Genomic DNA, 27,536 nt, shown 5'->3' on the forward strand with positions numbered 1-27,536 from the left:
AAGTAGGAACTTAGAGTACTAACTTGCCATTATCTAGAAATCTGTCCTTTTTACAATCGTCATGTTGGACACGTGAAAAGTTAATAAAACTCCATATGCTCCATAAAAACTGGCCACCGATTTAACACAAATAAAAAAGTAAACATACAGGGAATCGCTGGTGGTACAACAGGTTAAGGATCAGGCATTGGCACTGCTGCAGTGCAAGTTTGATGCCTGGCCTAGAAACTTCCGCATGCTGAGAGCTCCGTCAAAAAGAAAAAAAAAAAGTAAACATATGATCCAACTATACAAATAACCAGTCCACCTCTTTCACAACCAAAAGTTAAAGCATAACCATCTGTCCAGAAATTTTGAAATAATGTGCACAGACTCACCATCAGTGGCAGCAATGGTAAACTCATCACCGCAGGAGACCCTGATCACTTGCTTCCCACCCAGGGGTCCCCCCAACAGGTTGATTCCTAGACGCTTCTTATAATTCCCAACGCCCAGCTGTCCACACTTGTTGCAGCCAAAGGTCAGCAGCCGGCCTCGCTCTGAGACAGAAGCAAAAATAATCAGGTACAAACAGGTCATGAAACAGAGGGAAAACGCAGCCAATGCAGAGCCTCACAGACTAGCTTCTGGTTGTTAAGAGTATATAACTAGAAAGCTAGCCACACAATCCTGGGCCTAGGACAGCTAGTGTATTGAGAACTATGACCATTTAGATCGAGGAAGAGATTCGATGTTAGATATTCTATTTTAAATGTGGAAAGTGAGTATTATGTAACTTAGAAAACTTATAGATGGTGCTGATTAGAGGTAGTAGTCGTCAGGAATTATAGTTGTGGTGTTCTCATTAAGGGATGTTTGATTATGCATTATAATGATTACCAACAAAACATTTAACTTGAATGCCCAGTCTGTTAATGAGATAATACTGGATGAAAGAGGGAAATCAGGAGAATACACATGCAGTTAAGAAGAGCTACTACTTGATAGAATAAAAAAGCTTGAAATACCAAGACCTGCATACACAGTTTAAATCAACTCACCATCAATAGCAGCAGTGTGAGTCTTGCCTGGGGCAACTGTACGGATCTTATAAAGGACAACTGTTTAGCCAAGGTAAAGGAGGTTGTGTAGGGAACTTCATGGTATGCCTGGAATAAGGTAAAACACAAAGCAAAAACTCTTAAGGTAAAAAATGGAGGGGAAAGAGGCTGAAAATGTTGTTATGGGGACAAGAAGGCCTTCCAAGAAAATCACGTTACTAAGAAGGTGCCAGAGTAGCTTTTCATCTCCAATAGAATAAAAGAAGAAACTCAATATGTAATCAAGAAAATTTAATTAATATGAGGTGTTCTGACAATAAAAGTTTTAGATTCCTAAATCAGGTTATGTAAAACACAAGCTCTCCATTCCAGAAGGCATCTGTATAAAGATGGAATCATTGACATTTGTCCTGGTTATACGCTCTGTGTAGCTAACAAAAACATCTTGAAGACTCTCTCCAGCCCATAAAGCAATCCGTCTACTGTGATCTAATTTGACTATAATGTGTTCTTGACTTATTAAAACCCATGTTTCCTTTAGATTAGCATAAAAATAAGTGTTCTTATGTAAGCTTAAAATTTCACAATAATACAGTATTGTAACAAACACAAATCAAGTAATGATAATTCTGAACATGTCTTTTCAAACTACACAGACACCCTCCCCAGACTTGCTCCAAATTTGTCCTTAGGAGTTCCCAGTGTGGCTCAGTGTGTTAAGAATCTGACTAGCATCTGTGAGGATGTGGGTTCAATCCCTGGCCTCGATCCCTGAGTTAAGGATCTGAAGTTGCTGTGAGCTGCACTGTAGGCTGCAGATGCAGCTTGGATCCAGTGTGGCTGTGGCTATGGCATGAGCTGGCAGTTTTAGCTCCAATTTGACCCCTAGCCTGGGAACTTCCATATGCCACAGGTGTGGCCATAAAAAGCAAAAAACAAACAAACAAACAAACCAAAAAAAAAAAACTCTTGCCATTTCATAATCTACTTTAGAGACTGCTCAAAAATTAATTCTTATCAGAGTTCCCATTGTGGCACAGAGGAAACAAATCCAACTAGGAGCCATGAGGTTGAGGGTTCGATCCCTGTCCTTGCTCAGTGGGTTAAGGATCTGGGGTTGCCGTGAGCTGTGGTGTAGGTTTCAGATGCGGCTTGGATCCCGTGTTGCTGTGGCCCTGGTGTAGGCTGGCGGCTACAGCTCTGACTGGACCCCTAGCCTGAGAACCTGCATATGCTGCAGGTGTGGCCCTAAAAAAAGAAAGACACACACACACACACAAAAAAAACCAAAAAAAAACTTTTGCCTCAATTTGATTCTTTACAAAATAATGAAAACTCATCATACTAACACAAAGAGGAGACTAGGACTTAGTATCGGTAGTGAATTTTTTTTTTTTTTTTTGCCTTTTTAGGGCAGCCCCTGTGGCATATGGACGTTCCCAGGCTAGGGTTGAATCAGAACTGCAGCAGCCAGCCTATACCATAGCCACAGCAACACGGGATCTGAGCCACATCTGCGACCTACACCACAGCTCACGGCAACGCTGGATCCTCAATAAACTAAGCAAGGCCAGGGATCGAACCTGAATCCTCATGGATCCTAGTTGGGTTCGTTAACTGCTGAACCATGAAGGGAACTCCTCAGGGGTGAATTTTATGACATCCTTGAAGGAGGCGAATGGTAATTTAGTAATTCTGTATAGAATCAGTAATTTGAGAGCAATAAATCTAAAAAACTCTCCAGGGAGTTTTCATAATGTTAGTTCTCTTGTACCTGTTTCAGTGATAAGGTAGAATATGAATTCCATTACTTGACTGTAATTTATTTATTGATGTATAACAAAGCGCATAGTATTGTACACCCTGACGCATTTTTCTATAGATATATACATGTAAAACTACCACCCACAGCAAGATATAGACCCTTCCCATCACTCCAGGACCCTTCCTGCCCTTTCTGCTAATACCGATGCTCCTACTCCCAAAAGTAATCACTATTTTGACCTCTGCCATCGTAAGGTAATTTTGCCTATTCTTAAACTTCATATAATGGGGATTATATAGTATGCACTCTTTGGAGGCTGGCTTCTTTTTTTCTTGGCCACACCTGCGGCACGTGGAAGTTCCCGGGCCAGGGATCAAACTCATGCCACAGCAACTGCTACAGTGACAACACCAGGTCCTTAACCTGTTGTACCACAAGAGAACTTCGTGGCTGGCTTCTTTTGCTGAACATAATGGCTGTGAACCCTTACTTTATTCTTAAGTCAAATTCCATGGTCACAAATAATAGCATTCCCAAAGAAATTCCAACCCAGAGAAGTTCTGCTAGGTATTTAGGATACCAAAGGCGGTACTCACTTCATGGTTGATGATTCCAGACATGCACTGATTCAGACCCAGTTTGTTGAACTCATTGAGTCCACAGGCCAGCACTTTGCCTGACTGGGTCAGCAGAAATGTCCCATCACAGCCACACTGAACAGCAACAATAATCAAGGCTTTGGGAACATCCACCTAAAAGAAAAAAAAATCCCCCAAACGTAACCTGTAATACAAAAACCCCCTCAAATTCTTTCAAAAGCAACATTCTGCACTTAGCAGAATGACTTCAGGGAAGCAAAGGTTGCCCTATTCCTGCCTAGCAGCTTAGAGAGGATACTATTTTCAACAAGGAGCCCAGGATATTTTTTGGATGCACCCATGGCTTGCAGAAGTTCCTGGGCCAGGGATCAAACCTGCTTCACAGCTGTAAACAGAACCAGAACTAGTGACAACGTTAGATCCTTAACCCGCTGAGTCACGAACTCCATCAGGTTTTATAATAAAGTAAAAGAAGGCAATCCTAGGCTAGCTAAACAGCTCCTGTCAAAGTTTGTTTTAGCAACAGGTCCTACTTAGGAAGACCTCTCGGAAAATAGCAGAAAAGAAGAAGCTTTGATCCATTACTGATTTTGTCCTCTGAGATGGAATACCCATGACAGCTACAGAAGAAACTCAGTAGCCCTGTGGGGGCCCAGTCTGGTCACACTGTAAGTGAGATGACTGAGGTAGCAGCCACAACTGTCGAAGGCTCACACCCCCCTGTAGCTAGCCAGACAGGGCTGGAGAATGACGGGGGGTGGGGGGGGGTCATGATGGATGTCTGTGAAACCTGAAAACTCAGACCGTCTGCTAGCATTTTCAGAAGAGGAACAGCCATGAATCCTACTGAGTAAGAATGATCCGACAAATATATAAGTTAATTTAAAAAATGTAAATAAACATTGTTAGCAGTGAATGCTGTCATCAATTACAATCAACCTTCCAGTGGGTGAGCCCGAGTCCTAGGGTGGATGTGTGAGAGATGTGACTGTGCTCTCCCTCAGCTGGTTTCGGCTCCTGGGGCAGCTCTTACACTTGCCGTGCTGAGAGGAACTGCATATTACGTTTTGTGTAACAGGCCCCCTAAATACAAACAGCTGTATCATCTGGTGTCCAACCGGAACGAGGAGGAGAAAATGGCTGTGCTGGGTGAAGGGACAGTACATCTTTCCAAGGAATTTTCTGGGATGTATTTAGCTTGATGTGACTTTTTCACTGTACATGCTGATTCTGGTGCTGATCCTCAAACAAGATGTGACTCCAGAGTGTCCACAGTGGCTGTATCTTCTTTCTCAACTTTTTATGATTTAGTCAGATGATAAGACTGCACAGTGCTAAATTAGGAATCCTGGATTGGCAGCCTCCCAGACAGGAAATATTACAGGCATAAACACCTTGACCATGAGGAGTCAAGGAAAGAGGACATATTACTGGAGTCTGTGTGATCTAGACAGGCTTTACAAAGAAGCTGCCTCTGATTTTACCTTTTGTGGTGTATAATAATCCTCTTCTGAATCCAAACCCAGTCGTCCTGAGACACACATAAGAAAGAAAATCATTAAAATAAGGGCTTCCTTCCCCAAGAAAATGTGCTCTAAGATTCTCTTTTACAGAATTAACACTTGTCAAGTAGAGGCTGCATTATGTGTTAGAGGCACAGACGCCTGAAGTCAGGTCGTGCGCCTGGGAATGAGCGGACAGACACAAGGCTCCACCTACCATATTCACCACAGCCCCAGGAGTAGACTTCTTTATTTCGTGTCAAAACTACCACATGATTATCTCCACAGGAGACCTGCTCCACTGGATTGTTCGAGAAGAAGTTCAGCTGCATGGGCTCTAACACTTCAGGGCCAGCAACCTTGTCCACCCCCATGCAGCCATAATAGTCAGATCCAAAGGCATAGAGCTGACCTTCATCTGTGAAAGGAAGGAAAGCAGTACCCATCAAAGGAACGCTGTCTCATCAGAGAGCTGGGCAGGGCTGGAAAGAGGTGACCTCAGCCAATGATCCTCATATGGGATGATGTTATCAGAGAAATCCAATAGACTGTGCAAGTTGATAGAGTTGTTTGTATTTGGGAGTCACGTATATTATCACAGTAACAGTTTAAAAAAAGGTGGTAGGATTATCATGTTAAAATGGCTTAAATTTTTACTGGGGCCATCTCTATTTTATAAAGAAAAAGGGGAGCACCAAGGAATCATAAAGTAAAGGCAAGACCAAAACTAAATTTTAGCTCCTGATTCTTGATTTAGTGTTATCTACACCTAAGTAGTGAGGTTGTTTTCTCCCCCTAACTAGGACATACAACATATTTCTCCTAATTCCGCCTCTTCTCTGTTTTCCACCCGCCTTCTCCTTGCTCATCACTCCTCTATACTACAGCAGGTTGGGCATCTTGTTATTAATGTGTATATTTGCTCACTGTCTTTGGTTCTTTGGAGACCATCTTTTGTTGTAAAACCTCAACTAAAACTGCATATCCCACATTAAATGCACCTGAATGCTTTCTGCTGATGGCTTACCTGTCACACAGACAGTGAAATCATCACCACAAGACACCTGACGGATAGCTTTGCCTTGCAACTTTTCCACATGCTTCGGCTGTCGGTAGGAAGCTTTGTCTCCATGACCCAGCTGACCATGGAGTTTAGTACCCCCTTGCATGTTCTGTGAAATAAATAGGTCTTGTAAAGTTTCAAACTTTTCATGTCAAAGCTAATCTTTAATATCCCTTCTTATTAAGAAAAAGAGTAGGAAAAAAATCAGCTGGAAATTTAGAAATGAAAAAGATTAAACCTTTTAATGGTAGGTAGTAAAAAACTCCTGCCACAGGTAAAGATTTTTAAAGTATCCAGACTGATATCCATCAGACCTTAAAAGGATGCATTTCCGGAGTTCCCGTTGTGGCTCAGCGGTTAACGAACCTGACTAGCATCCATGAGGATGGGGGTTCGACCCCTGGCCTCACTCCATGGGTTAAGGATCCAGCGTTGCCGTGAGCTGTGGCATAGGTTGCAGATGCGGCTCGGATCCCGAGTTTCTGTGGCTGTGGCGTAGGCCAGCAGCTACAGCTTCAATCGGACCCCTAGTCTGGGAACCTCCATGTGCGGCCCTAAAAAGACAGAAAGACAAAAAAAAAAAAGGATACATTTCCAATTTTGTCTTTCTCCTTCAAGTCTAAGGTGAACCACCTATTTAATTATGGGTAATGGTGAAAAAATTCTTTATATAGTCTAATTTTATTTATTTTTGTCTTTTTGCTATTTCTTGGGCTGCTCCCATGGCATATGGAGGTTCCCAAGCTAGGGGTCCAATCAGAGCTGCAGTCACCGGCCTACGCCAGAGCCACAGCAACATGGAATTGGAGCTGCATCTGCAACCTACACCACAGCTCACGGCAACGCCGGATCCTTAACCCACTGAGCAAGGGCAGGGACCGAACCCGCAACCTCATGGTTCCTAGTCGGATTCATTAACCACTGCGCCACGACGGGAACTCCTGATTTTTTTTTAAATAGGAGTAGAGCTTCTTGGAAATCCTTATAAAAATTTTACAAATTCTGGTCACAGTTTCCTTGAAACAGGGAACAGTTATAATGGAATCTGGCTATATCAAAGAAGCTGCTAGAGGAGTTCCTGTTGTGGCTCAGCAGGTTAAGAACCCAACTAGTACCCATGAGGATGCAGGTTCGATCCCTGGCCTTGCTCACTGGGTTAAGGATCCAGCATTGCTCCAAACGGTGGTGTAGGCCACAGATGCAGCTCGGATCTGGCATTGCTGTGGCTGTGGTATAGGCTGGCAGCTGCAGCTCTGACTCAAGCCCTAGCTTGGGAACTTCCATGTGCCACAGGTGTGGCCCTAAAAAAACAACCACAAAAAAAAGCGAGTGATTGAGGGGTGGGGGTGGGGGATGCCATAAAGCACTGAGAATAGTCCTAAGTGACTTTTCAACAGTTTTCTAGAGAAAGTACTCTTCCCATTCCATAACTTAACTCTAAGTCCTTATTAAACATTTTTTTAAAAATTTTTTTTAACAAATTGAGCATGTGCTTTATTGGGTTGACTTCTTTAGGTTAAACTCCTTTATTTTTTAATTTTTTAATTTTATTTTTTATCTTTTCAGGGCTGCACATGCATCCTGGAGGTTTCCAGGATAGGCGTCAAATCGGAGCAGTAGCCTCCAGCCTACACCACAACCACAGCAATACAGGATCTGAGCCTTGTCTTCAACCTATATATACCACAGCTCACAGCAACGCCGGATCCTTAACCCACTGAGTGAGGCCAGGGATCAAACCTGCGTCCTCACGGATGCTAGTCAGATTTGTTTCCACCGAGCCACCAAGGGAATTCCTTCAAATGTTTTTTTAAGACATTAGTTTCACTCCACCTCTGGCAGCCCCCTAGAAGCTAGTTCTGTAAGCAAGATGCTTTTAGGAAATAACAGCAAGTTAACACTCTATAGCAGAGGCCAGATCACTCATTCTCCCTCTCAAGAATCAATAGTTGAGTGTCTACGCTGTTGCACACTAGGAATAAAGCCCATCCTCATGGAGAAATTGTCTAAAACCACTGGAAAAAAATGAGCTCCCTCAGAAGAGTGGGAAGGAAAAGCAGCCTGAAGTGAGCCACAGCCTCTAAAGAACTTAGCTTTCACTTACCACCCAGGTGTAGAGTTCCTTCTCCACTGTGACCACAGCAAAGTGGGTATTCCCTGCACACACCTGCCGGGCACTACAGCCACTCTTGATGACATCCAGTTTCTGGGGAGTGGATTTCCCACCACCCCAAACATAGACTTCACTGGTTCGGGATGTTACCACAGCAATGGGTGTTTCAGTCACAGTGCTTGACCTGCCAACAACCCCCAGAACAAAGGCACATTTAACACAAAAATTCTATCAAAGAAAAATGTTTCCAGTCTGTTCCCTGAGAAGAACTGCCAATTATGGTATGAGAAACTATGTTCTTTCTCGACAACTTATTTCAACCCTCTATCATAGCAGGCTTTGCAATTCCTGCCTCAGGGCTTCATCATAGCCTGGCCAGCTCAGATTCCAGTCTGATCCATAACACCTACACTTTTCAACTTTGCAACATTCATCATGGTAATGATGTCCACTTTAGCATGAGGGTGAAATTATAGCTTTCTTTTTCTCCAAAATGACTATCTGACATTTAAGCAGATGTTGGCTTCTGAAAGGATGCCAAAGGCTACTTGCTAGGATCAGACAATGTCCAAACCCAAGAAAGAAAGACCCCCTGGTGGTAATTTAAGGTAAATTACTTTCCAAGAGTCTTGAGCATTACCTTGGTCTCTTTGTAGGTGCATTAAGCAGTGTGACTTTTTCTTCCATCTCTCTAACGAAAGAAAAGCAAAAATACATGAAAAAAAATAATTGGTTTCTACATTAAAGGTCTCTTTAACACCTTTCACAGATTTAATCTTCTATAAACCATATTCCTCCTGCAATGTTACAATACTTTTAGGAAAGTACTTTGATACAACTCAGTTACATAGGCCTTTGCATTAATTAAGGACAAGAGGGCCAGCAGTCTGGGGCCATTTGCCTTCTGTCTCTGAGAAATATTCCAGGCTGGAACAGAGAGCCTTGAGAACTTCTGATGCGCATTTTAGGAACAGACTAACACCTCTATCTAGTCCGCCCACTGAGTCCCTAAACTCAACATCTCTAAAACTCAGTTTATTATCCGTCTGTCATACAGCTTTTCTTTCTGACTCTCCTAATTCTATAACTGGTACCCTCTGTTCTCCCAGTGAACTAGGCTTAAAATGAAAACTTCAGTGACCTTGGACTTAGCCATCTCCCCTCTCTTCCATATTCAGGTTCTACAGATCTCACTTATACAATGCGCTTTATTCTCATCTCTCCTTCCCAGTCTCACCACCTTAGTTCTGGGCAGCTTTACTTCCGACCTGGCCTGTGGTAGCACCTAATTAGTCGCACCAATTTATTTTATCAGTCTTTCTTTTAGTGATTTAACACTGATACTAGCATTGCTAAATAACTCTTCCTAAGGCATGTCTCTCATCACATGAACTGACTTTTCCTAAACATCCAACACATCTGTACTGTTTTATTTCTTTTTTTTTTTTTAGGGCAGCACCCATGGCATGTGAACACTCCCAGGCTAGGGGTCGAATTGGAGCTGCAGCTGTTGCCTGCACCACAGCCATAGCAACGCCAGATCTGAGCCACGTCTGCAAACTACACCACAGCTTGCAGCAACACCGGATCCTTAATCCAATGAGCGAGGCCAGGGATTGAACCTGCGTTCTCATGGATACTAGTTGGGTTCATAAACCATGAGCCACAATGGGGACTCTAGCATTTCAGTATTTTTTTGAAAGTACCTGAGGTGTTGCTATTGAGAGCACCAGGTCTAGAACCACTAATCCAACCAAAAAAGACTTAGTACTTCCTGAATATTTCTACAATTTCCTGCATCTGTGCTTTACCTGGAAAGCTCTGTCCTATGTTTTTCCATCAAAGAACAAAATTCTAACAAAGTATACATGTTAATCTCCAATTATCTCAATAAAAACTGCAATTAAAAACTATCAATGAAAATATTTAAAGGAGAAATTTAAATAGTAGTATATTTTTGGAAAATAAGCCAGATAAAGAATTTAAATATGCTTAACCAGGCCTTAAAGGGTGATATTGTCTGAACATTCATAGATCATAAAGGGAAGGTCACAGGGCTGTATCTGGAGTATTACACGTAATTCTAGATGCTAAAACACTGGCTAAAGATCAACTAGAGAGGAATTCCCTGGTGGCCTAGCAGTTAAGGATCTGGTGTTGTCACTGCTGTGGCACAGGTTTGACTTCCACATGCCATGGGCACAGCCAAAAAAAAAAAAAAGAGAAAGATCAACTAGATAATCAGAAAAGATTAATTTAATACAACAGAATAAAAAGTACTAACCAAAGAGCAGAAATTATGGAATTAGGTATATACATTATGCAACTAAAGGCGAGACTTGAAAAACTACATGGTTTTAATATTGGGATGATATAGAAACAAAGAAATGGTAGGGGAGGAAGAAGGGTAATAAGGTAAAAACAGTGAAACAGGATGAAATAGCCACTGAAACAATTTAGAAGGACAAAGAACATGTCATCCTCTGTGTTATGATTTGAAGCCTCCTACCAAAAGTGAGGGATAAAGGACATTCTTCCTACCTCTAGAGAATTCTAAGGCTGCATAAATCTCAGGAAATAACCAGTCAGGAACTAATTAAGCTCAACTACTGGAAATGGGCAGAAGATACCTGAAGCAGACTCCTCCAACTGCAACCTACCACCTTAAACAATGCACTAAAAATTAAAGGTACTATCCAACAACTGTTGAGCACCTTGTGCCAGGCCCTGGGCTGAGTACTTTATATGCATTACCTCCTTTAATCCTCACCCTACCTTACTTCAGAGGTGAAAACTAAGGGACAGAGATATTAAATAACTTGACAAAGGTAACGCCAGAACTCAGACACAAACATAAGGATGTCTGAGTCCAGAGCCCTTCTCTCTTAATTCTTATACTCTAATGCCTCAACTCTAGATTAGAACTCACAGATGAGCGAGTGAGGGCTTAGGGTCTCATCAGTACAAACTTAGAATGAAACAGTACAGGCTAAGGAGATGAGAGTCAAGAGCTAAATGAAGCAATGAAAGCAGAGATGCTGGTAGAAAATAGCATCAGAGTGGCCAAGCCAGGAAACACCACCTTCTCTTTGTGGTACTCTGATCAGGCCTCTAACAGTCAGCCAACCATCTACAGAAAGACAAAGAAATGACTTCTTTGTTCTTTACCTTCTGCGTTTTCTGAGAAGGGGGCGATCTAGAAGTTCATCTGCAGTGGGTCTCTGCTCAGGATCCTAAAAAGTACCAGAGCTGAGTTTTATTTTGGTTACTTATTTATTTTTTTTGTCTTTTCTAGGGCCGCACCCAAGGCATATGGAGGTTCCCAGGCTAGGGGTTGAATTGAAGCTGTAGCCGCTGGCCTACGCCAGAGCCACAGCAATGCCAGATCCGAGACTCATCTGCAATCTACACCACAGCTCACCAAAACACCGGATCCTTAACCCACTGAGCAGGGCCAGGGATCGAACCTGCAATCTCATGGCTCCTAGTCGGATTTGTTACTCACTGAGCCACAATGGGAACTCTGAGTTGAGTTTTAATTTAAAGGAAATGGACAGAGTTCCTGTTGTGGAGCAGTGTAAACGAATCCAACTAGGAACCATGAGATTTCGGGTCTGATCCCTGGCCTTGCTCAGTGGGTTAACGATCTAATGTTGCTGTGAGCTGTGGTGTAGGTTGCGGATGCAGCTTGGATCCTGCGTTGTTGTGGCTGTGGTATAGGCCGGCAGCTGTAGTTCTAATTAGACCCCTAGTCTGGGAACCTCCAGGTGCAGCCCTAAAAAGCAAAAAATAAAATTAAATCTAAAAAAATAAAAAATAAAGGAAATGGGCAAGATGAGATCAAAAGAGAGATTTTTTTTTTGTCTTTTTTAGGGCCGCTCCCGCGGCATATGGAGGTTCCCAGGCTAGGGGTCTATCGGAGCCGTACCTGCCGGCCTACGCCAGAGCCACAGCAATGCGGGATCCGAGCCACATCTGCAACCCACACCACAGCTCACAGCAACGCCAGATCCCTAACCCACGGAGCAAGGCCAGGGATCGAACCCGCAACCTCATGGTTCCTAGTCGGATTCGTTAACCACTGAGCCACGACAGGAACTCCCCAAAAGAGGGATTTGGCTTCCTCTCAAGACCACTATTTATCATCCTTTTTTTCTGAAAAAACATAATTTCTTATGTCAGGTTCTTTGCTTCATGCTTAGCATCTCATTATCACCAACTTATACGCGAATAAAAACGCACCTTCCTCACTTGTTCTAAAGGCAAGGCAGTGGTTCTAAATTTTAATATAAACAGCAATTAAGAATCTCCTGGGGAGTTCCCATTGTGGCGCAGTGGTTAACGAATCCGACTAGGAACCATGAGGTTGCGGGTTCGATCCCTGCCCTTGCTTAGTAGGTTAACGATCCAGCGTTGCCGTGAGCTGTGGTGTAGATTGCAGACGTGGCTCGGATCCCGAGTTGCTGTGGCTCTGGCGTAGGCTGGCAGCTACAGCTCCGATTAGACCCCTAGCCTGGGAACCTCCACATGCCGTGGGAGCAGCCCAAGAAATGGCAAAAAGACAAAAAAAAAAAAAAAAAAAAAGAATCTCCTGGAGTGATTTCTATGCTTTATCCACAGAGATTCTGATCCAGGTGGTCTGGTGTGGGGCCTAGGATCTTCATTTTCCTGTAAAATTCCCCCCATCCCCAGGTGATTCTAATGCCTATGGTTCTTAGATCACTGGTGAATAATACTACCTAGTGCTACACTGCAAGGCAACTGTGAGATTTAGAACTATACACATTAGGAATTCTAAATTATCTCTATTATTTCATAAAGTCAATTTATAAGAATTAATCTTGATCATGAAAATGGAACACAATTTAGATGGTAAAATCATTTCATAAATCTGTAAATTAAATCTGTTGGCTAAAAAAACAAACAAAAAAACAGGAGTTCCTACTGGGGCTCAGGTTACAAACCTGGTTAGTATCCATGAGGATATGGGTTTGATCCCTGGCCTTGCTCAGTGGGTTAAGGATCCAGCATTGCTGTGAGCTGTGGTGTAGTTTGTAGACTCGGATTGGATCCTGGGTTGCTGTGGCTGTGGCGTAGGCCAGCAGCTGCAACTCTGATTCGACCCCTAGCGTGGGAGCTTCCATATGCCATGGATGCAGTCCTAAAAAGCAAAACAAACAAACAAACCAAACAAAAACAAAACCCCAAAACCCAAAGAATTTGTTAGCTGAAGCATACAACTATCATGAATTAGCAGTTATCCTACATACAGCCTAGGGAAGTGGATGTGGTTTTGTGTAGGTTCATCTATACCATACTGCAAACACTAGGCTAGAAGGGTAAAACAATGAATCGAAACCAGTATGCATGCTTACCTGGTCAAGGCATGCATGGACCATCTGGATCAGTTCCAAAGAGTACTGTCTAGAATCAACTTCCATGGCCCGGATTCCTTGTACAATCTTCACACATAAGTTGAGTGGATTCTATAAGAAAATGATTATTAGACAAAAAAAAAAAAAAAGAAAAAACTACTGGACTTGCTGTAGTGGCACAGGGGAAATGAATCCAACTAGGAACCATGAGGTTTTGGGTTGAATCCCTGGCCTCGCTCAGTGGGTTAAAGATCCGGCTTTGCCATGAACTGTGGTGTAGGTCGCAGACTCGGCTTGGATCTGGCATTGCTGTGGTGTGGCTCTGGCGTAGGCTGGCAGCAACAGCGCCACTTAGACCCCTAGCCTGGAAACCTTCATGTGCTGCGGGTATGGCCCTAAAAAAAAGACAAAAGACAAAAGAAACAAACAAAAAAAGAAAGTGATTATTGTATTGTCCTTGGTTACATAAAGATGATATAATCTACCAGTAGGGATTCTGAGATGTCTTCAACTGTTATTTAAAGTAGTGGGAGGAGGAGTTTCCGTTGTGGCGCAGTGGAAACAAATACAACTGGTATCCATGAGGATGTGGGTTCGATCCCTGGCCTCCCTCAGTGAGTTAAGGATCCAGTGTTGCTGTGAGCTGTGGTGTAGACCAGCAGCTGTAGCACTGATTCGACCCCTAGCCTGGGAACTTCCATATGCTGCAGGTGTGGACCTAAAAAGCTAGATAAATAAATAAATAAACAAAAATAAAGAAGTAGCAGGAGTTCCTTTGTGGCTCAGCAGGTTAAGGACCTGGCATCGTCACTGCTGTGGCATGGATTCAATCCCTGGCCCGGGAATTTCTGCATGCCATGGGTGCAGCCCAAAAATGAATTAATAAATTAATTTTTAAAAAGAAGTGGGGGGAAAAATGTAATTGTAATGTATACATGTAAGGATAACCTGACCCCCTTGCTGTACAGTGGGAAAAAAAAAAAAAAAAAGAAGTGGCAATAGTTCTGAATCAGGTCTGACTTCTTTTCATAACTATTACTACATGTCAGCAAGAAACAGGGAGTGTACTACTACCATGAGAGAAAATAAAGCCAACCGGTCAGCAGCGAGGTATGAACTATGTGGGCAACAGAATAATACTTAAGGGTATGTTATTATCTGATCCTTCAAATGAATTCCAAGAAAAAAGAAAGCAAGGTTAGCTGTGCTTCTTGGCTTTAAGTATCTACTTTGCCAACTAATTTGCCTCCTAACTTATATATTCTAATAGTGATTATATAGGTGATACTCTGCTACGATAGACAAGACAATAAATAATAAGTTGATAATGATAATAAATTATAATAATGCTACCACCACTTTTACTGAGAGACCACTATGTAACATAAGTTGCACATATAATTTGTTTTTTTTGCTACGCCTGCAGCATGTAGAAGTTCCTAAGCCAGAGACTGAATCTGTGCCACAGTAGCAACCCAAGCCACTGCAGTGACAACACCAAGACCCTTAAACCACTGCACAAGGGAACTCCACATATGATGGTTTTTAACCCTTGCAAACACCATACAAGATTATCATTACCAATTCAGAGATGTAAAGTAACTTATGCAAGATTACACAGACAATAAAAAATGGAGCCGTAATTCCAACCAAAGTCTATCTAACTACAAAACTCATTTTCCTTCTACTATATTATTTAAGAAAATTGGAAAAACTTTAGGTCTCATAAAAGTCCAATTAGTTTTACATTATCTTACATTTGCATTTTCCATATACATTAGCAGAGAATCTATAACAAGGATCAAGTGATTTGATCCTTGTTATAGAGGATCAAGAGATGAAGTGACTTGTTTAAGTTCTCACATCTGGTTTGTAAAGGATATTGGATGTGAATCACTTTGCTACTCAAATTGTGGTCCATGGACTAGCAGCATCAGCATCATCTGGAAGTTTGTTAGAAATGCAAAGTATCAGGCCTGGCTCCAGACACACTACAATAGTCTGCATTTTAACAAGACGCCAAGGTGATTTCCGATGCATATTAAAGCTTGAGAAGGAATCCGACCAGGAACTGGGCTTTACTTAAGAAGAAAAGAAAGAGACCTTAACGGGATCTGTTGTCTACAAACAGTAACAATCTTTTAATAAGAGTCAGTGTGTATGTAATTTTTCATAAAAAGATCAAAATAATAAGTATTATATAATTTGCCTTAGCTTTAAAAAAAAAGTAGAAGCATGAGAAAATGAAATGGCTTATCCCAACTGCTGCATCACAGAGTCAATCCTAGAGCCAGTTTAAAAATTATAGTCAGCAGGAGTTCCTTTCATGGCTCAGTGGTTAACGAATCCGACTAGGAACCATGAGGTTTCGGGTTTGATCCCTGGCCTCACACTGTGGGTTAAGGACCTGGCATTGTCATGAGCTGTGGTGTAGGCTGCAGATGCGGCTCACATCCCAAGTTGCTCTGGCATAGGCTGGTGACTACAGCTCCCCTAGCCTGGGAACCTCCATATGCGGCAGGTGCGGCCCTAGAAAAGACAAAAAAAAAATTACAGTCAACGGATTTAAGTAACATGCTCAAACTACTTGATATGATTATTTTAATGGGTAATTCAAAGTGGAGATAAATCTAGTCTACAGCATTTCAATAATGCACTACTAAGCCAGTGCCTGAATACTGGTTATTTCTGCCTACAGCTGATCTCTGTTCAAGAAATCAGAAGCTCAGGGATAAATGAAGTTGATTCTCTTAACCAAGTCATACCATTCGCAAGGACAATATAGGAATAATACATTAACTTACTGTAGCATCGAATGTTCTCTTTAGCGTAAGCAGTTCGAAAATGACACAGCCTACCGCCCAGATATCAGACTTGAAATTGTATTTTACTCCTTGGCAGAGCTCTGGAGACATGTAATATGGAGTTCCCACAGCTGAACAACAAAGAAAATAATCACAGAATAACTTCTTCTGAGGTAACTTAACTGTATTAGTATTTCAAAACCAAATTGAATTTCCTAGGAATTACTGATAACAACTATAAAACATTCATCAGCATATCCCAAAATGTTTATGAGATGATGCCACCACGGAGAGAAATCTTATTCGTCAGATCTTTGGGGCAAATTATAAAAGGCCAATCTCTGTGGTAAAGGCCTGTGGTAATTTGCGAGGAAGAAGAGCTCTGTGGTTTGTGGATCACAGAGGCTTTAGGCATTCAAGGCCACTGAAGGACTTCAGAGATAAAGCATTCTTTGTAAAAGCTCACCAATAGAAAAAAACAAAAAACTGGAGATGGTAACTGAATAAAGGGGTTAAAAGTCATAACTGAAACTCATAGTAGTGAAACTTTGTAAACAGCTTAATTTAACATTTGTCATACCAATACTGTTAGTGAACTACTTTCAAATTTAAAAAGATTTTCTGGAGTTCCCCGGTGGCTCAATGGGTTAAGGATATGGCATTATCATTGCTGAGGCTCAGGCCTCTGCTGTGGCATGGGTTCAACTCCTGGACCAGGAACTTCCACATGCCATGGGTACAGCCAAAAAAAAAAAAAAATTTTTTTTTTTAAATTAAAAAAAGGGAGTTCCCGTCATGGCGCAGAAGAAATGAATCCAACTAGGAACCATGAAGCTGTGGGTTTGATCCCTGGCCTCACTCAATGGGTTAAGGATCCAGCATTGCCGTGAGCTGTGTTTGTGTGCTGTGGGGTAGGTCGGCGGCTGTAGCTGCAATTGGACCCCTAGCCTGGGAAACTCCATGTGCCATGGGTGTGGTCCTAAAAATAAAAAATAAATAAATAAATAAATAAATAAATTCTGAGTTCAAGAATGTGTTTGGGAATAAAAAAATGTCCTGAATGGAGCTCACGTCTCTCCAAAGATTAGAGACAATGAGTACCCTATTATTCAGCGGTAACAAAACTGATAGCCATCTTTAAGTCAGCAAAGCAAAGCAATTTTTCAGATGGCTTATACAGCATTTATAAATTTTCATATCACTCCTTCTTTGCATTTAAATGGCTGAAAAAAGTTAAATCTTGGTTTTTATCAGATTACTCTTGAAGGGAAAAATCCGGGCAAGGACATGACTACTTCCTCAGAAGCTCAATATGGCCCCATGATACAAGCACAATGGGTCCCGGAAGCAAACTCCCAACCTGGCTATCCGTATTCTTAGATATCTCTAAATTGCTTGCAGGCATATCTCGACATTATCAAAAGAAACATCAACAGGACAAAATTAATTCATATTTTCAAGTTCTTTTAAAGACAGAGCACCGTAAAAACCAGAAGAGTAATAATTGGGTTTTATAAGTCTTAAAAGGATCAGATCATTGTCCTTAAAGATCCGTTTGTGTCTACTCTTTACCAAAGGTCTTTCATAGGATCAGGTGAGAAGGGAGCCCTGTGGTTCAGACTGCATGTGATATTAAAGAGCAAACTGTTCCCTGGGCATCAGCCTTTATTTGTAATACAGGACTTCTGAACTAGAGAAATTCAAAGGAAACACAACAGAGAAGTCCAACATCCTAAGCTCGAACATTAAATAAGAGATAAAGTGAAATCTACTAAAGATCCTAGGCTAGAAAAAAAGATGAAGCATTTTACTGCTTTCAGAAAAGTCTTTAGTCAGTGCTGGAAAGGGCAATGATGTCAGAACTGTTACGTGGACAATGACTCTAGGAAAAAAAAAAAAAATTAAGGATGTAAATGCCTGTTAGTGAGTCTTGGAAAAAGACTCCTGAAGACTTGCTTTGTAAGTATGGAGAACTTGTAAGAATACTGAGAAAAGTATGCAAGATTTAAGGGGTAAATTTATATCTCATGGGGCAGGAAAGGAAAATAAAAAAAATTAAGTCAAGAGCAACACATACTTACCGTCTCAGCCATAGAATACTCAGAATTAAGTTTCTTTGCTAAGCCATAATCCCCAAGTTTTATCAGGTTTGCTTTGGTCAGAAAAATATTTAATGTCTTTATATCTCTGAAAAAAAAAAAGATTCTATATATCAAACCCATATACTCACCCTTTCTGCCTAAGATTAGTACAAAATAAAAAAGAATGTTATCACTGCTCACACTGTTATGGGATCCCAAAGAATGGTATCACTTTCTCATATACTTTAATATTGAAAAGGGGACTTGGGGGAGTGAGGGCACAGAATTAAATCCAACCTCCAGGGCTGCATAGAACAGGCATGTCCCCCAAACCAATGAAGGCAATAGGAAAAGTTGAGAGGGTCAGATAAAAAAACAAAAACAGTGCCCTAGGTAATCATAACTCCTATAAGGTACACTGTCTCTTCAATTACCACTTATGCCTTGAATTAAATGATATCAAGGCATTTGAACATTTAGTTGTTGTCAAAGGTTGAAATCTGTTAAGGCAAGAGAAGACTGCACATCCCAATGGCAAAATGATCAGGCTATGTAGATCACCTTAATAAAATCACTGGCTATTTTTCTAAAGATGAACTGACCGTAAGTAACACAAACCGTGCCTGGTTTACACTCTGACTTCCTTTACTGAAAGATGTGAAAAAACTAGAACAATGTTCTTTGTTAATTTCTGAAAAGAAAATAACAATATACAACTGTAGCTACTCAATATCTATTAAGAAATGTATGTTAACCAAATGGACAAACCAACAACAAAAAAAGAAATACTAATGTATTAACAATTATTTCTAGCAATGGTCCATGACTCACTTAAGGATATAACAATATGGAAATGTTCTTATAAGGGTTCTCTCCTATAGCTAGAAATGCATAGAAAGCTGTCCCCTCAGCCTCCTTCCAAAGATGTGGGAAAACTGCATAATTAATTGTACAAATGAGTAAGTTTTTACTTAATTAAAAGACAATTATAAAAGTAAAAACAATTGCCAATTATTGCTCAGAGAAACATTTACTGTGAATTCCAACTAATCTAATACCACTTTTACAGTGGCTTCCAAGCTTAACTGATGAATTAATGAACTCATCTCTAAAATATTTCTTTAAGACGGGAGTTCCTGTTGTGGCTCAGTGGTAACAAAACCAACTAGTAGCCATGAGGACCTGGGTTTGATCCCTGGCCTTGCTCAGAGGGTTAAGGATCCAGCATTGCTGTGAACTGTGGTGTAGGCTGGCAGCTGCAGCTCTGATTCAACCCCTAGCCAGGGAACTTCCATATGCCTTGGGTGCAGCCCTAAAAAAGCAACCCCCCCAAAAAAAAATTTTTCTTTAGGAGATGACTGAGCAGTACCTAGCTATTGAGGAGAGTCTTCCTAGATCACAAACACAGTTTAACTTCAGGAAGTGAAGATAATGCCCTTCATTACTCACTCTTTCCTTCCTAAATTATATCAACGGAAGAGCCTTCCTTGACTGCTTAATCAAGAAAATAATAGTGCTGACAGGAGGTGCCCAAGGTGGGGGTTGGATGGGTGGAATAGAATCCATCCCATATTATTTCACTCTTTACCTATGAAGGATTCCAGCTTTATGGATACAGCTCACTGCTGAAACAATCTGAAATAGGTACCACACTACCATCTGCAGAGAAAAAATAAATTATATTTGGACTGGAAACAAACAAACAAACTTCCATTTAAATACATACACATACATACACACTTGTACACACAAAACAAAGGAAACTGCAATCAGAGGTTATGATTCAACATGACTTGACATTTCTTGCTTGTAGGTTGAGTAGGCAAAGAAAAGAGATAGGGGTAAAAAAAAAAAAGAAAGAAAGCAGATCATCATAAAATAGTTCCAATGTTGTTATAAAATATAGTATGGTGAAGCAGACTTGTGGAAAGAAATCCAGGAAGAATGCAAAGGTATAGAAAACTGGGCATACCAGTATGCAGTAATAGAACCGGGAAAGAAAGCCCATAGAGAATCATGATGTTGAGGTAAACCGTTTAGGAAGCAGCTAAAGACAGCTTCCTTGTTAGAGGTTTCCTTTCTCATGAATATCAACCAGGGCCTGGAAGGAGTCTGAACAAAAGGAAAAAAAAACACTCTTCATTGTTGGAAGAGTATAAATACAGAACTAGAATGCAAGAATCACAGTATTACAATTCTAGCTTCCTTCCACAGAAATGTGAGTTACCTCTTCCTCAAACAACTTGTCCTTTTGACGAAGGATTTTGTCATACAGGTTACCTCCTGCAATTAAACAAGAAACAGGTTTGAATTGCTTAATAGAGATCAAAGGTACTATGGTTTTAACAGGTGACACAGGAAGCGAAGGATTTTGCTTCTGCTCCAAAGGAAATCCATTCTTCCCTCTTGGCTCTTTACATGGATACAAAACTCTTCCCATCTGTCAAAGCCTATATCTGAAATATTCTTCAAAAATTCCCCTCCCTGGAGTTCCCGTCGTGGCTCAGCGGAAACAATCTGACTAGCATCCATGACGAGGCAGGTTCGATCCCTGGCCTCGCTCAGTGGGTTAAGGATCCAGCATTGCTGTGGGCTGTGGTGTTGGCCAGCAGGTACAGCTCTAATTTGACCCCTAGCCTAGGAACCTCTATATGCCACGGGTGCAGCCCTAAAAAGCCAAAAAGCCAAAAAGCCAAAAAAAAAAAGTAGATTAGAGCTATATTTAAGTTATATGGGAAACAAATATTAAAATGATTAAAAAAAAAAAAAAAAAGGATTCCCCTCCCTAACAGAAGAGACTCAAAAAAACAAAACCAAAAACAGGAAGTATGGCATTTTTAGAAAAGATGAGAGTAAAGACCATTTCTATAGTACCCTAATTAGTGAAATTACTTTGAAAGTCTTCAAAATCATATGATTTTCTTTTTTCAGAACTCCCTTTAAAGGAATCTGCAATGTTTTGGTCACATCTCTCTCATTTGACTATTAGAACCTGCGAGGTACTCCTGTGATGGGATGTTTTGTATACACAGGTGTATATATCATCTTCTTTTTCTTTCCATTTCATACTGAAAAGGTTTCCCAAATTTAGGGTAGACTCTAGATTGTTTCCAGTCTTGACCCCCTTTACTAACTCCTTGCTGCAGAGTAAGTCTGATTTTGCTTCTCCTCTCATTATAAAGTAATACAGACCGCAAATGATGATGACTCACTGTATTTCCTACCTGCAACTATAACTTACACTGTAGTCCTGGCTAAGTTTCACAACTTCTTTGCTTCTGCAATTTAGTAACTCTGTGTTCAATAAATGTACTATTTGTTCTAGTTCCTCCTAACCACAAAGGAAGTTAACTACTAGAGGCTTTTGCTACTTCAAAAATCGCTAATATAATCTCACATATTTAGGGTTGATCAGAACAAGGAACAATCATGATATCCAAGAAGCTAGTAAGAAAGTTAGAAGTCTAGGAGCTTTCTCTTAGAGATTTTTTTTTTGGCCACACCTGTCACAGGTGGAAGTTCCTGGGTCAGGGATTGAACCTGTACCACAGCAGGGACCTAATTTGCTGTAGTGACAAGGGTGGATCCTTAACCCACTGTGTCACAAGGGAACTCCTCTCTTAGAGATTTAAGTGAAGAATATGCTGGGACCTCTTAACATGCAGCTCAAGAAAGGGCTTTCAGGGTTCTCTGTGTAGTAAGAAGGATAATAGCTAGCACAGTAATTACCAAAAATTTGCTACATATCAAGCACTATGCTAGGGGCTTTACACATTCATTTAATACAACCCTATGAGCTTAACTACTGTTTATCTGCAAACTCACTTAGATAAGAAAGCTGAGGCACAGAGAAGTTAGGCTGCTTGTGCAAGATTATAGAGCTAAAAAGTAGTGGAGCTTGGGATATGGGTTCAGGGTCTATTTTTTTTTAACAACTAGGCTAGACTGCTCTTTTACAAGCAAAAGGGCTCAAAGAAATCAGAGACCAGATAAAGCCATGCTTTGCTATATATCATTTTCAGTCAGCTATGATCTTTGGACCACTTTTCAATAGGACAGCTTTAGCTGAAGCCAATATAAATAAATATCAGCTATAAGATTTCATTAAATATTACATCACCCAGTGCCAAACCATGCTATGTCTCTAACGCCTGACTAATGTCATTTCATGAGAAAAAACCTTGGAAATGAATGTAAAATTTAACTGATCAAATAATATGATGACGGAATTATAATCACAAAGGAGAATTTAGGTATTCAGGGGAAAATCCCTCCCTTCATTTTGTAGATCACTTCAAAACACTGCAGGGCCTGAACTAGTTCTCTTAAACTCTAGAAACCCATCTAGTTTGGGTTTTTTTATCACTGTATATGCACCTTCTTTTTCTTTCCCCCTCAAGGTAAGTATAAGCACAAGAATGTCTAGCTGGAAGAAGTCCCACTGAGTTCTATCTTACCATTACAATACTCCAGCTCAATCAGCAGGGTGGTATTGTCCAGGAAGTGATTGTAGTAGGCAATGATATTGTCATGCTGCAGCAACGCCAGAATAACGATCTCATTCAAGGCATCACGACGTTCCTTCTCAGACAGTCGGGTCAAATCAACTTCCTTCCACACGACCAATGAGTCATCCTACAACACAGTAATAGAGGTATCGTGCTTTCCTCTTGCCTGGCAGAGAATGACTCCATACCCGGATCTGTAAGCCTAGAAAGAGAACTTCCTAGATGGGCAGAGACTGACTCCTTTTCTGCCTTTAAACAAAATATGAACAGACTTGAAAGGTTCTGCATAAATTAAGTCCCTGCAGGACTGGGAAAAGCGTTATGATGCTGTTACAGGTTTTTACACCTAATTTACATGATGTCAATTTCAGGTAAAAACATGGGTTGGAGGCAGATCTCAAAGATTCTATTGAGGGACATTAAGACAGACTGCTAGTCATGATTAGGACAGTAATATGGCTAGAGTATTGGGGGAACAGAGAACTGGAGAGTGGTTATCCATAGCTGACCACTGTTTCTTGTAAAATGGAAATATTAAAGTTGCCTCTAATTTTATAAATTTAGATTTCTCTAGTGATTTTCATTTATCCTTCTGGATTAAAAATAGTCACGTCTGGGAGTTCCCATCATGGCGCAGTGGAAACGAATCCGACTAGGAACCATGAGGTGGCAGGTTCGATCCCTGACCTTGCTCAGTGGATTAAGGATCCGGTGTTGCCGTGAGCTGTGCTGCAGATCGCAGTCCTCAGCTAAGATCTGGTGTTGCTGTGGCTGTGGTGTAGACCAGCGGCTACAGCTCTGATTAGACCTCTAGCCTGGGAACCTCCATATGCCACAGGTTCAGCCCTAAAAAGACAAAAAAAAAAAAAAAGAATAAATCATGTCTAAGGATTTTTAGTGCACTTCCCTCACTCTCTGATTTTGCAAACTGTTTCTCCTGTCACTTTTCTCATTCTATGTCTTCCTCTACTCAGGAAAACTTACCTGCAGCTGCCAATGTCTGCTCTCTTTCATACTGTCTTTTACTGATACTGCTCCCCAGCCCAGGAGCATCCTACCTAAATAACCATGCATATCCTTTAGACTGGCTCTACTGGGCCTTTGGAACTTCTGAGGAGGGAGTTCCCATCATGGCACTCAGAAACGAACCCGACTCGTACCAATGAGGATGTGGGTTTGATCCCTGGCCTTACTCAGTGGGTTTGGGACATGGAACTGCCATGAGCTGCGAGGTAGGTCACAGATGCGGCTCAGATCCTGAGTTGCTGTGGCTGTGGTGTAGGCCTGCAGCTGTAGCTCTGATTTGACCCCTAGCCTTGGAACTTCCATATGCAGCTAGTGCAGCCCTTAAAAAGAAAAATAACAACAACAACAACAAACCAAAAAAACCTTTTGAGGAAGATGGATAAACCTTCTACTGTGCATTTATTCAATGCAACCATTCCCTTAATTTTTAGTGCTCATACACTGAAATATTTGTCCATTCTTTTTTATTTATGTACATGTATAACTTATATGTTATTTGCTAAAGAACAAATCTAACTGGTCTTCCCACTGAAATATAAGCTTCTTGAGGGAAAGGGCTGCTTCAAGTTAATCCTTTATACTCAGAGATGTAATAAATATTTGGTGTTACAGATAATACTATATAGTTTGGGGAGGTGTAATATAATTTAAAATAATTTCAGAATCAAGTTCAACATGATAATAATGGAAAGGCATGGACAAGAAGATGTGAAACTCTGTCCCAGCCCAGGATTTGCTTCTAATTAAAAGTGGCAAGTCACACAAATATACTGTCTTAGTTTCTTTAACTATAAAATAGGAATATTAATTCTCATCTCTTCTTTCTCATAGTGCATTTGGAAAACCGAATTTTAACAGTAACTCTATATATTAATTCTGCAACCACTTCTCTCCTCCTCCATCTTTTAGCCTTAAAAGTATGCTAGCTTGGAACACAAACCAGCACTGCAGATAATCATCTTCAGCAACCCCATAAGGTTCTGATTGATGCTTAACTATTCCAAGACTACAGTTTTAAGCCTTCAGTGATCAAATCGAGTTTATGGTTAGCTTTTGGAAAGAGAGTCACCACTACAGGGTTTTAATCAGTACACATTCTGAATCTGAGGATCAATAATCCACGAATCTCTTCAAAGGATGTGTATATGTGTAATAATGGATTGGGGGGGAGGCAATGTTTACATTAGATTCTCAAAGAAGTCCTTATCCCTGGCAAAGTTAAGAACTAATGGCTTAGAATACACCAAAAAAAAAAAAAAAATCCCATGCATAAACGCTGCTGGATAAACACTGAGGAAGAAAACCGACACAAGACAATCTTCCCATCGACATTCGAGAAAAATCTCGAACTCAATGTTCACATCTAAACTCAAGCTATGGCAAGACAACTGGGTTGACATGGATGTGGGAAATTTGAAGCTATCCCCTCCTCTCCACCCCGACCTTGGAGAGCTGTACAGAATGAGAGGGGAAGGAAGTTTTGACGAGATCTCACACTCGTATACTATTTTAATATACAATTTGGAAAGAAACCCCGTTCGATTCTCAAAACAACCTTAAAAAAATAAACATTACTTTTAAGGCAGATAGTTACCACTAACTCCAACTTACAGACGGGGAAACTAAGGCTTAGAGAAGGTTCAATGACTTGCGTTAAAAAAAAAAAAACGACCAGTTAGTAAAACCAGCGATCCAACCAACTCTGAGGGTAAGTGAGCTGGACGAGTGGTGAGGACCCCGAGACACATAACTGCGGGCGCCCTGACACTAAGTAAGGACGAGGCGCGGGGAGAGCCGGGCCGCGCAGGCGGGACGGGGGCGGCTACCTCGGTGCGGCGGTACAGCGTGGCTTCCCCGAAGGCGCCGCGTCCCAGGACGCGGATGGGGATGTAGTGCAGCTCCTCCTGCTCCGCCGCGCCGCCGCCGGCTCGCGGCCCCGGACCCGCGTTGGGCCCCGGGCCCGCGTCCCCGCCACCCCCCGACTCGCTCCCAAAGTCCGAGTTGAGGGAATCGCAGTGTCGCTCGTACTCGCCCAGCACCGACATGGCGGCGGCGGCGGCGGCGGGACCGGCCTGCGTGTCCCCGGCGGTGCTGGCGGCGCTGCGCCGCTCCCGCTTCAGACACCGACCCGCGGCTCCGCCAGCCCCGCCACCCCGCGAGGCTCCATGGTGGCTCCTTCCCCCCTGACCCGGAAGCAGCTGCGGGTGCTTCCGGCCCGGCGGGGGTTTCCTCCGCCTTCGCCCGCCAGCTCGCTTAGCCTAGGGGCCAAGACTTTTCTCCTTACCTGTTGTGAGGAAAACGAGGCCTCGGGCGGAGTTGGTAGCACTTGGTGGGGGCTGCATGGAGCCAAAGGGCTCTGGCAGGGGCAGGGACATCACCGACCGGTCTAAAGACCCCTCGGCTGAGCCCTGGCCAGGTCCCCAGACAGTTTTGAGGTGCAAAGGTCGTTCAGTCTCATCTTGGCCACAGACCTATTTCAACGGCAGTGGCTGGGGAAGCAGTCTCTTTCAACGTCAGATAGCGCCCTTTGTTTAGAAAGAGGTTATAGTAAAGATACACGAAGAGTAAAGATAAGCAGAAATACTTGCCCCCCCACCCCACCCCGTCGTCTCGGTCAGTGCGCCGGTTACTTCTTCCAGAACTACCCTGGGTCCTTCCGTTTTCCACACAATTCCAGGTGTTTTTAAGTCAACTATCATGACAATCTCCCCCTTTTTCAGATTTCACATTCTTCCATGTCTTTAAAAATCTTTGCTCATCTAGTCCCGCGATTCTTCGAACACCAGGTGCCAGATACTGCATTTGGAGGTGGGGGATCTGCAAAGAGATGCTTCCTGCTCTCAAGTCACTAAGAAAATTGTGATAGAGTGGAAACATGTTCCATCCGTTTTGTGACCGTGGGCAAGTTACATCTCCAAGGTTGTCTTTCAGTCGTAAAGTTGTGGGACTATGAGGTTGTCTTTCAATTGTAAGGTTGTGGCAATATGACCTACAGAGGTAACAGCTAACATTTATTATGTTCCTGGCACTATGCTAAAGGTTTTTTTTGTTGTTGTTGTTTTTGTTTTTGCCATTTCTTGGGCTGCTCCCGTGGCATATGGAGGTTCCCAGGCTTGGGGTTCAATCTGAGCTGCAGCTGCTGGCCTACGTCAGAGCCACAGCAACGCGGGATCCGAGCCTCGTCTGCAACCTACACCACAGCTCATGGCAAAGCCGGATCCTTAACCCACTGAGCAAGGCCAGGGATCGAACCCGCAACCTCATGGTTTCTAGTTGGATTCGTTAACCACTGAGCCACGACGGGAACTCCGCTTAAGGTTTTCTTTTCATGTATCATCCCATTTAATCCTCGTAGCATACAGAAGGAACTGAGAGGGGTTAAGTAACCTGCTGTGTTACACAGCTAGTAAGGGAGCCAAAGCCAGCAACATGGCAGTGGAAAACTGGAGATTTTTAAGCAGGGGAGTGTATGATTTTTGTGACTGTATGTCCCGGTTTGCTGGGGCAAGTCCCAATTTGTACCTTTTCCTCTAGCATAATAGTCTCCTTTTGCTCAAGTGCCCAGCTCAGACAATAAACAATATGGTTACTTTATATAGTACCAAAGCTATATTTTACCAAGAACTCTGATGGCAAAATGAAAGACAAAGACTGGAGGCC

At 41.9% G+C, this 27,536-nt stretch overlaps 1 protein-coding gene across 1 annotated transcript in view; it reads right to left on the minus strand.

Moving 5' to 3' along the window:
* Positions 1 to 26,073, minus strand: part of NEK9 (NIMA related kinase 9) — a 44,537-nt gene extending 18,464 nt beyond the window's left edge. The window contains 17 exon segments of the mRNA XM_047794853.1: positions 378 to 539; positions 1,041 to 1,094; positions 1,097 to 1,148; positions 3,402 to 3,557; positions 4,889 to 4,935; positions 5,124 to 5,324; positions 5,934 to 6,078; positions 8,074 to 8,266; positions 8,723 to 8,773; positions 11,251 to 11,315; positions 13,458 to 13,568; positions 16,262 to 16,392; positions 18,339 to 18,448; positions 19,931 to 20,001; positions 20,570 to 20,625; positions 22,800 to 22,977; positions 25,703 to 26,073. Of these exon segments, the coding sequence (XP_047650809.1) occupies positions 378 to 539; positions 1,041 to 1,094; positions 1,097 to 1,148; positions 3,402 to 3,557; positions 4,889 to 4,935; positions 5,124 to 5,324; positions 5,934 to 6,078; positions 8,074 to 8,266; positions 8,723 to 8,773; positions 11,251 to 11,315; positions 13,458 to 13,568; positions 16,262 to 16,392; positions 18,339 to 18,448; positions 19,931 to 20,001; positions 20,570 to 20,625; positions 22,800 to 22,977; positions 25,703 to 25,921 (2,002 nt within the window). The 5' untranslated portion in view covers positions 25,922 to 26,073.
* Positions 26,074 to 27,536: the final 1,463 nt, after the last annotated feature.

The sequence above is a fragment of the Phacochoerus africanus genome, chromosome 9, assembly GCF_016906955.1.
Source record: "Phacochoerus africanus isolate WHEZ1 chromosome 9, ROS_Pafr_v1, whole genome shotgun sequence".
Taxonomy (NCBI): Eukaryota; Metazoa; Chordata; class Mammalia; order Artiodactyla; family Suidae; genus Phacochoerus; species Phacochoerus africanus.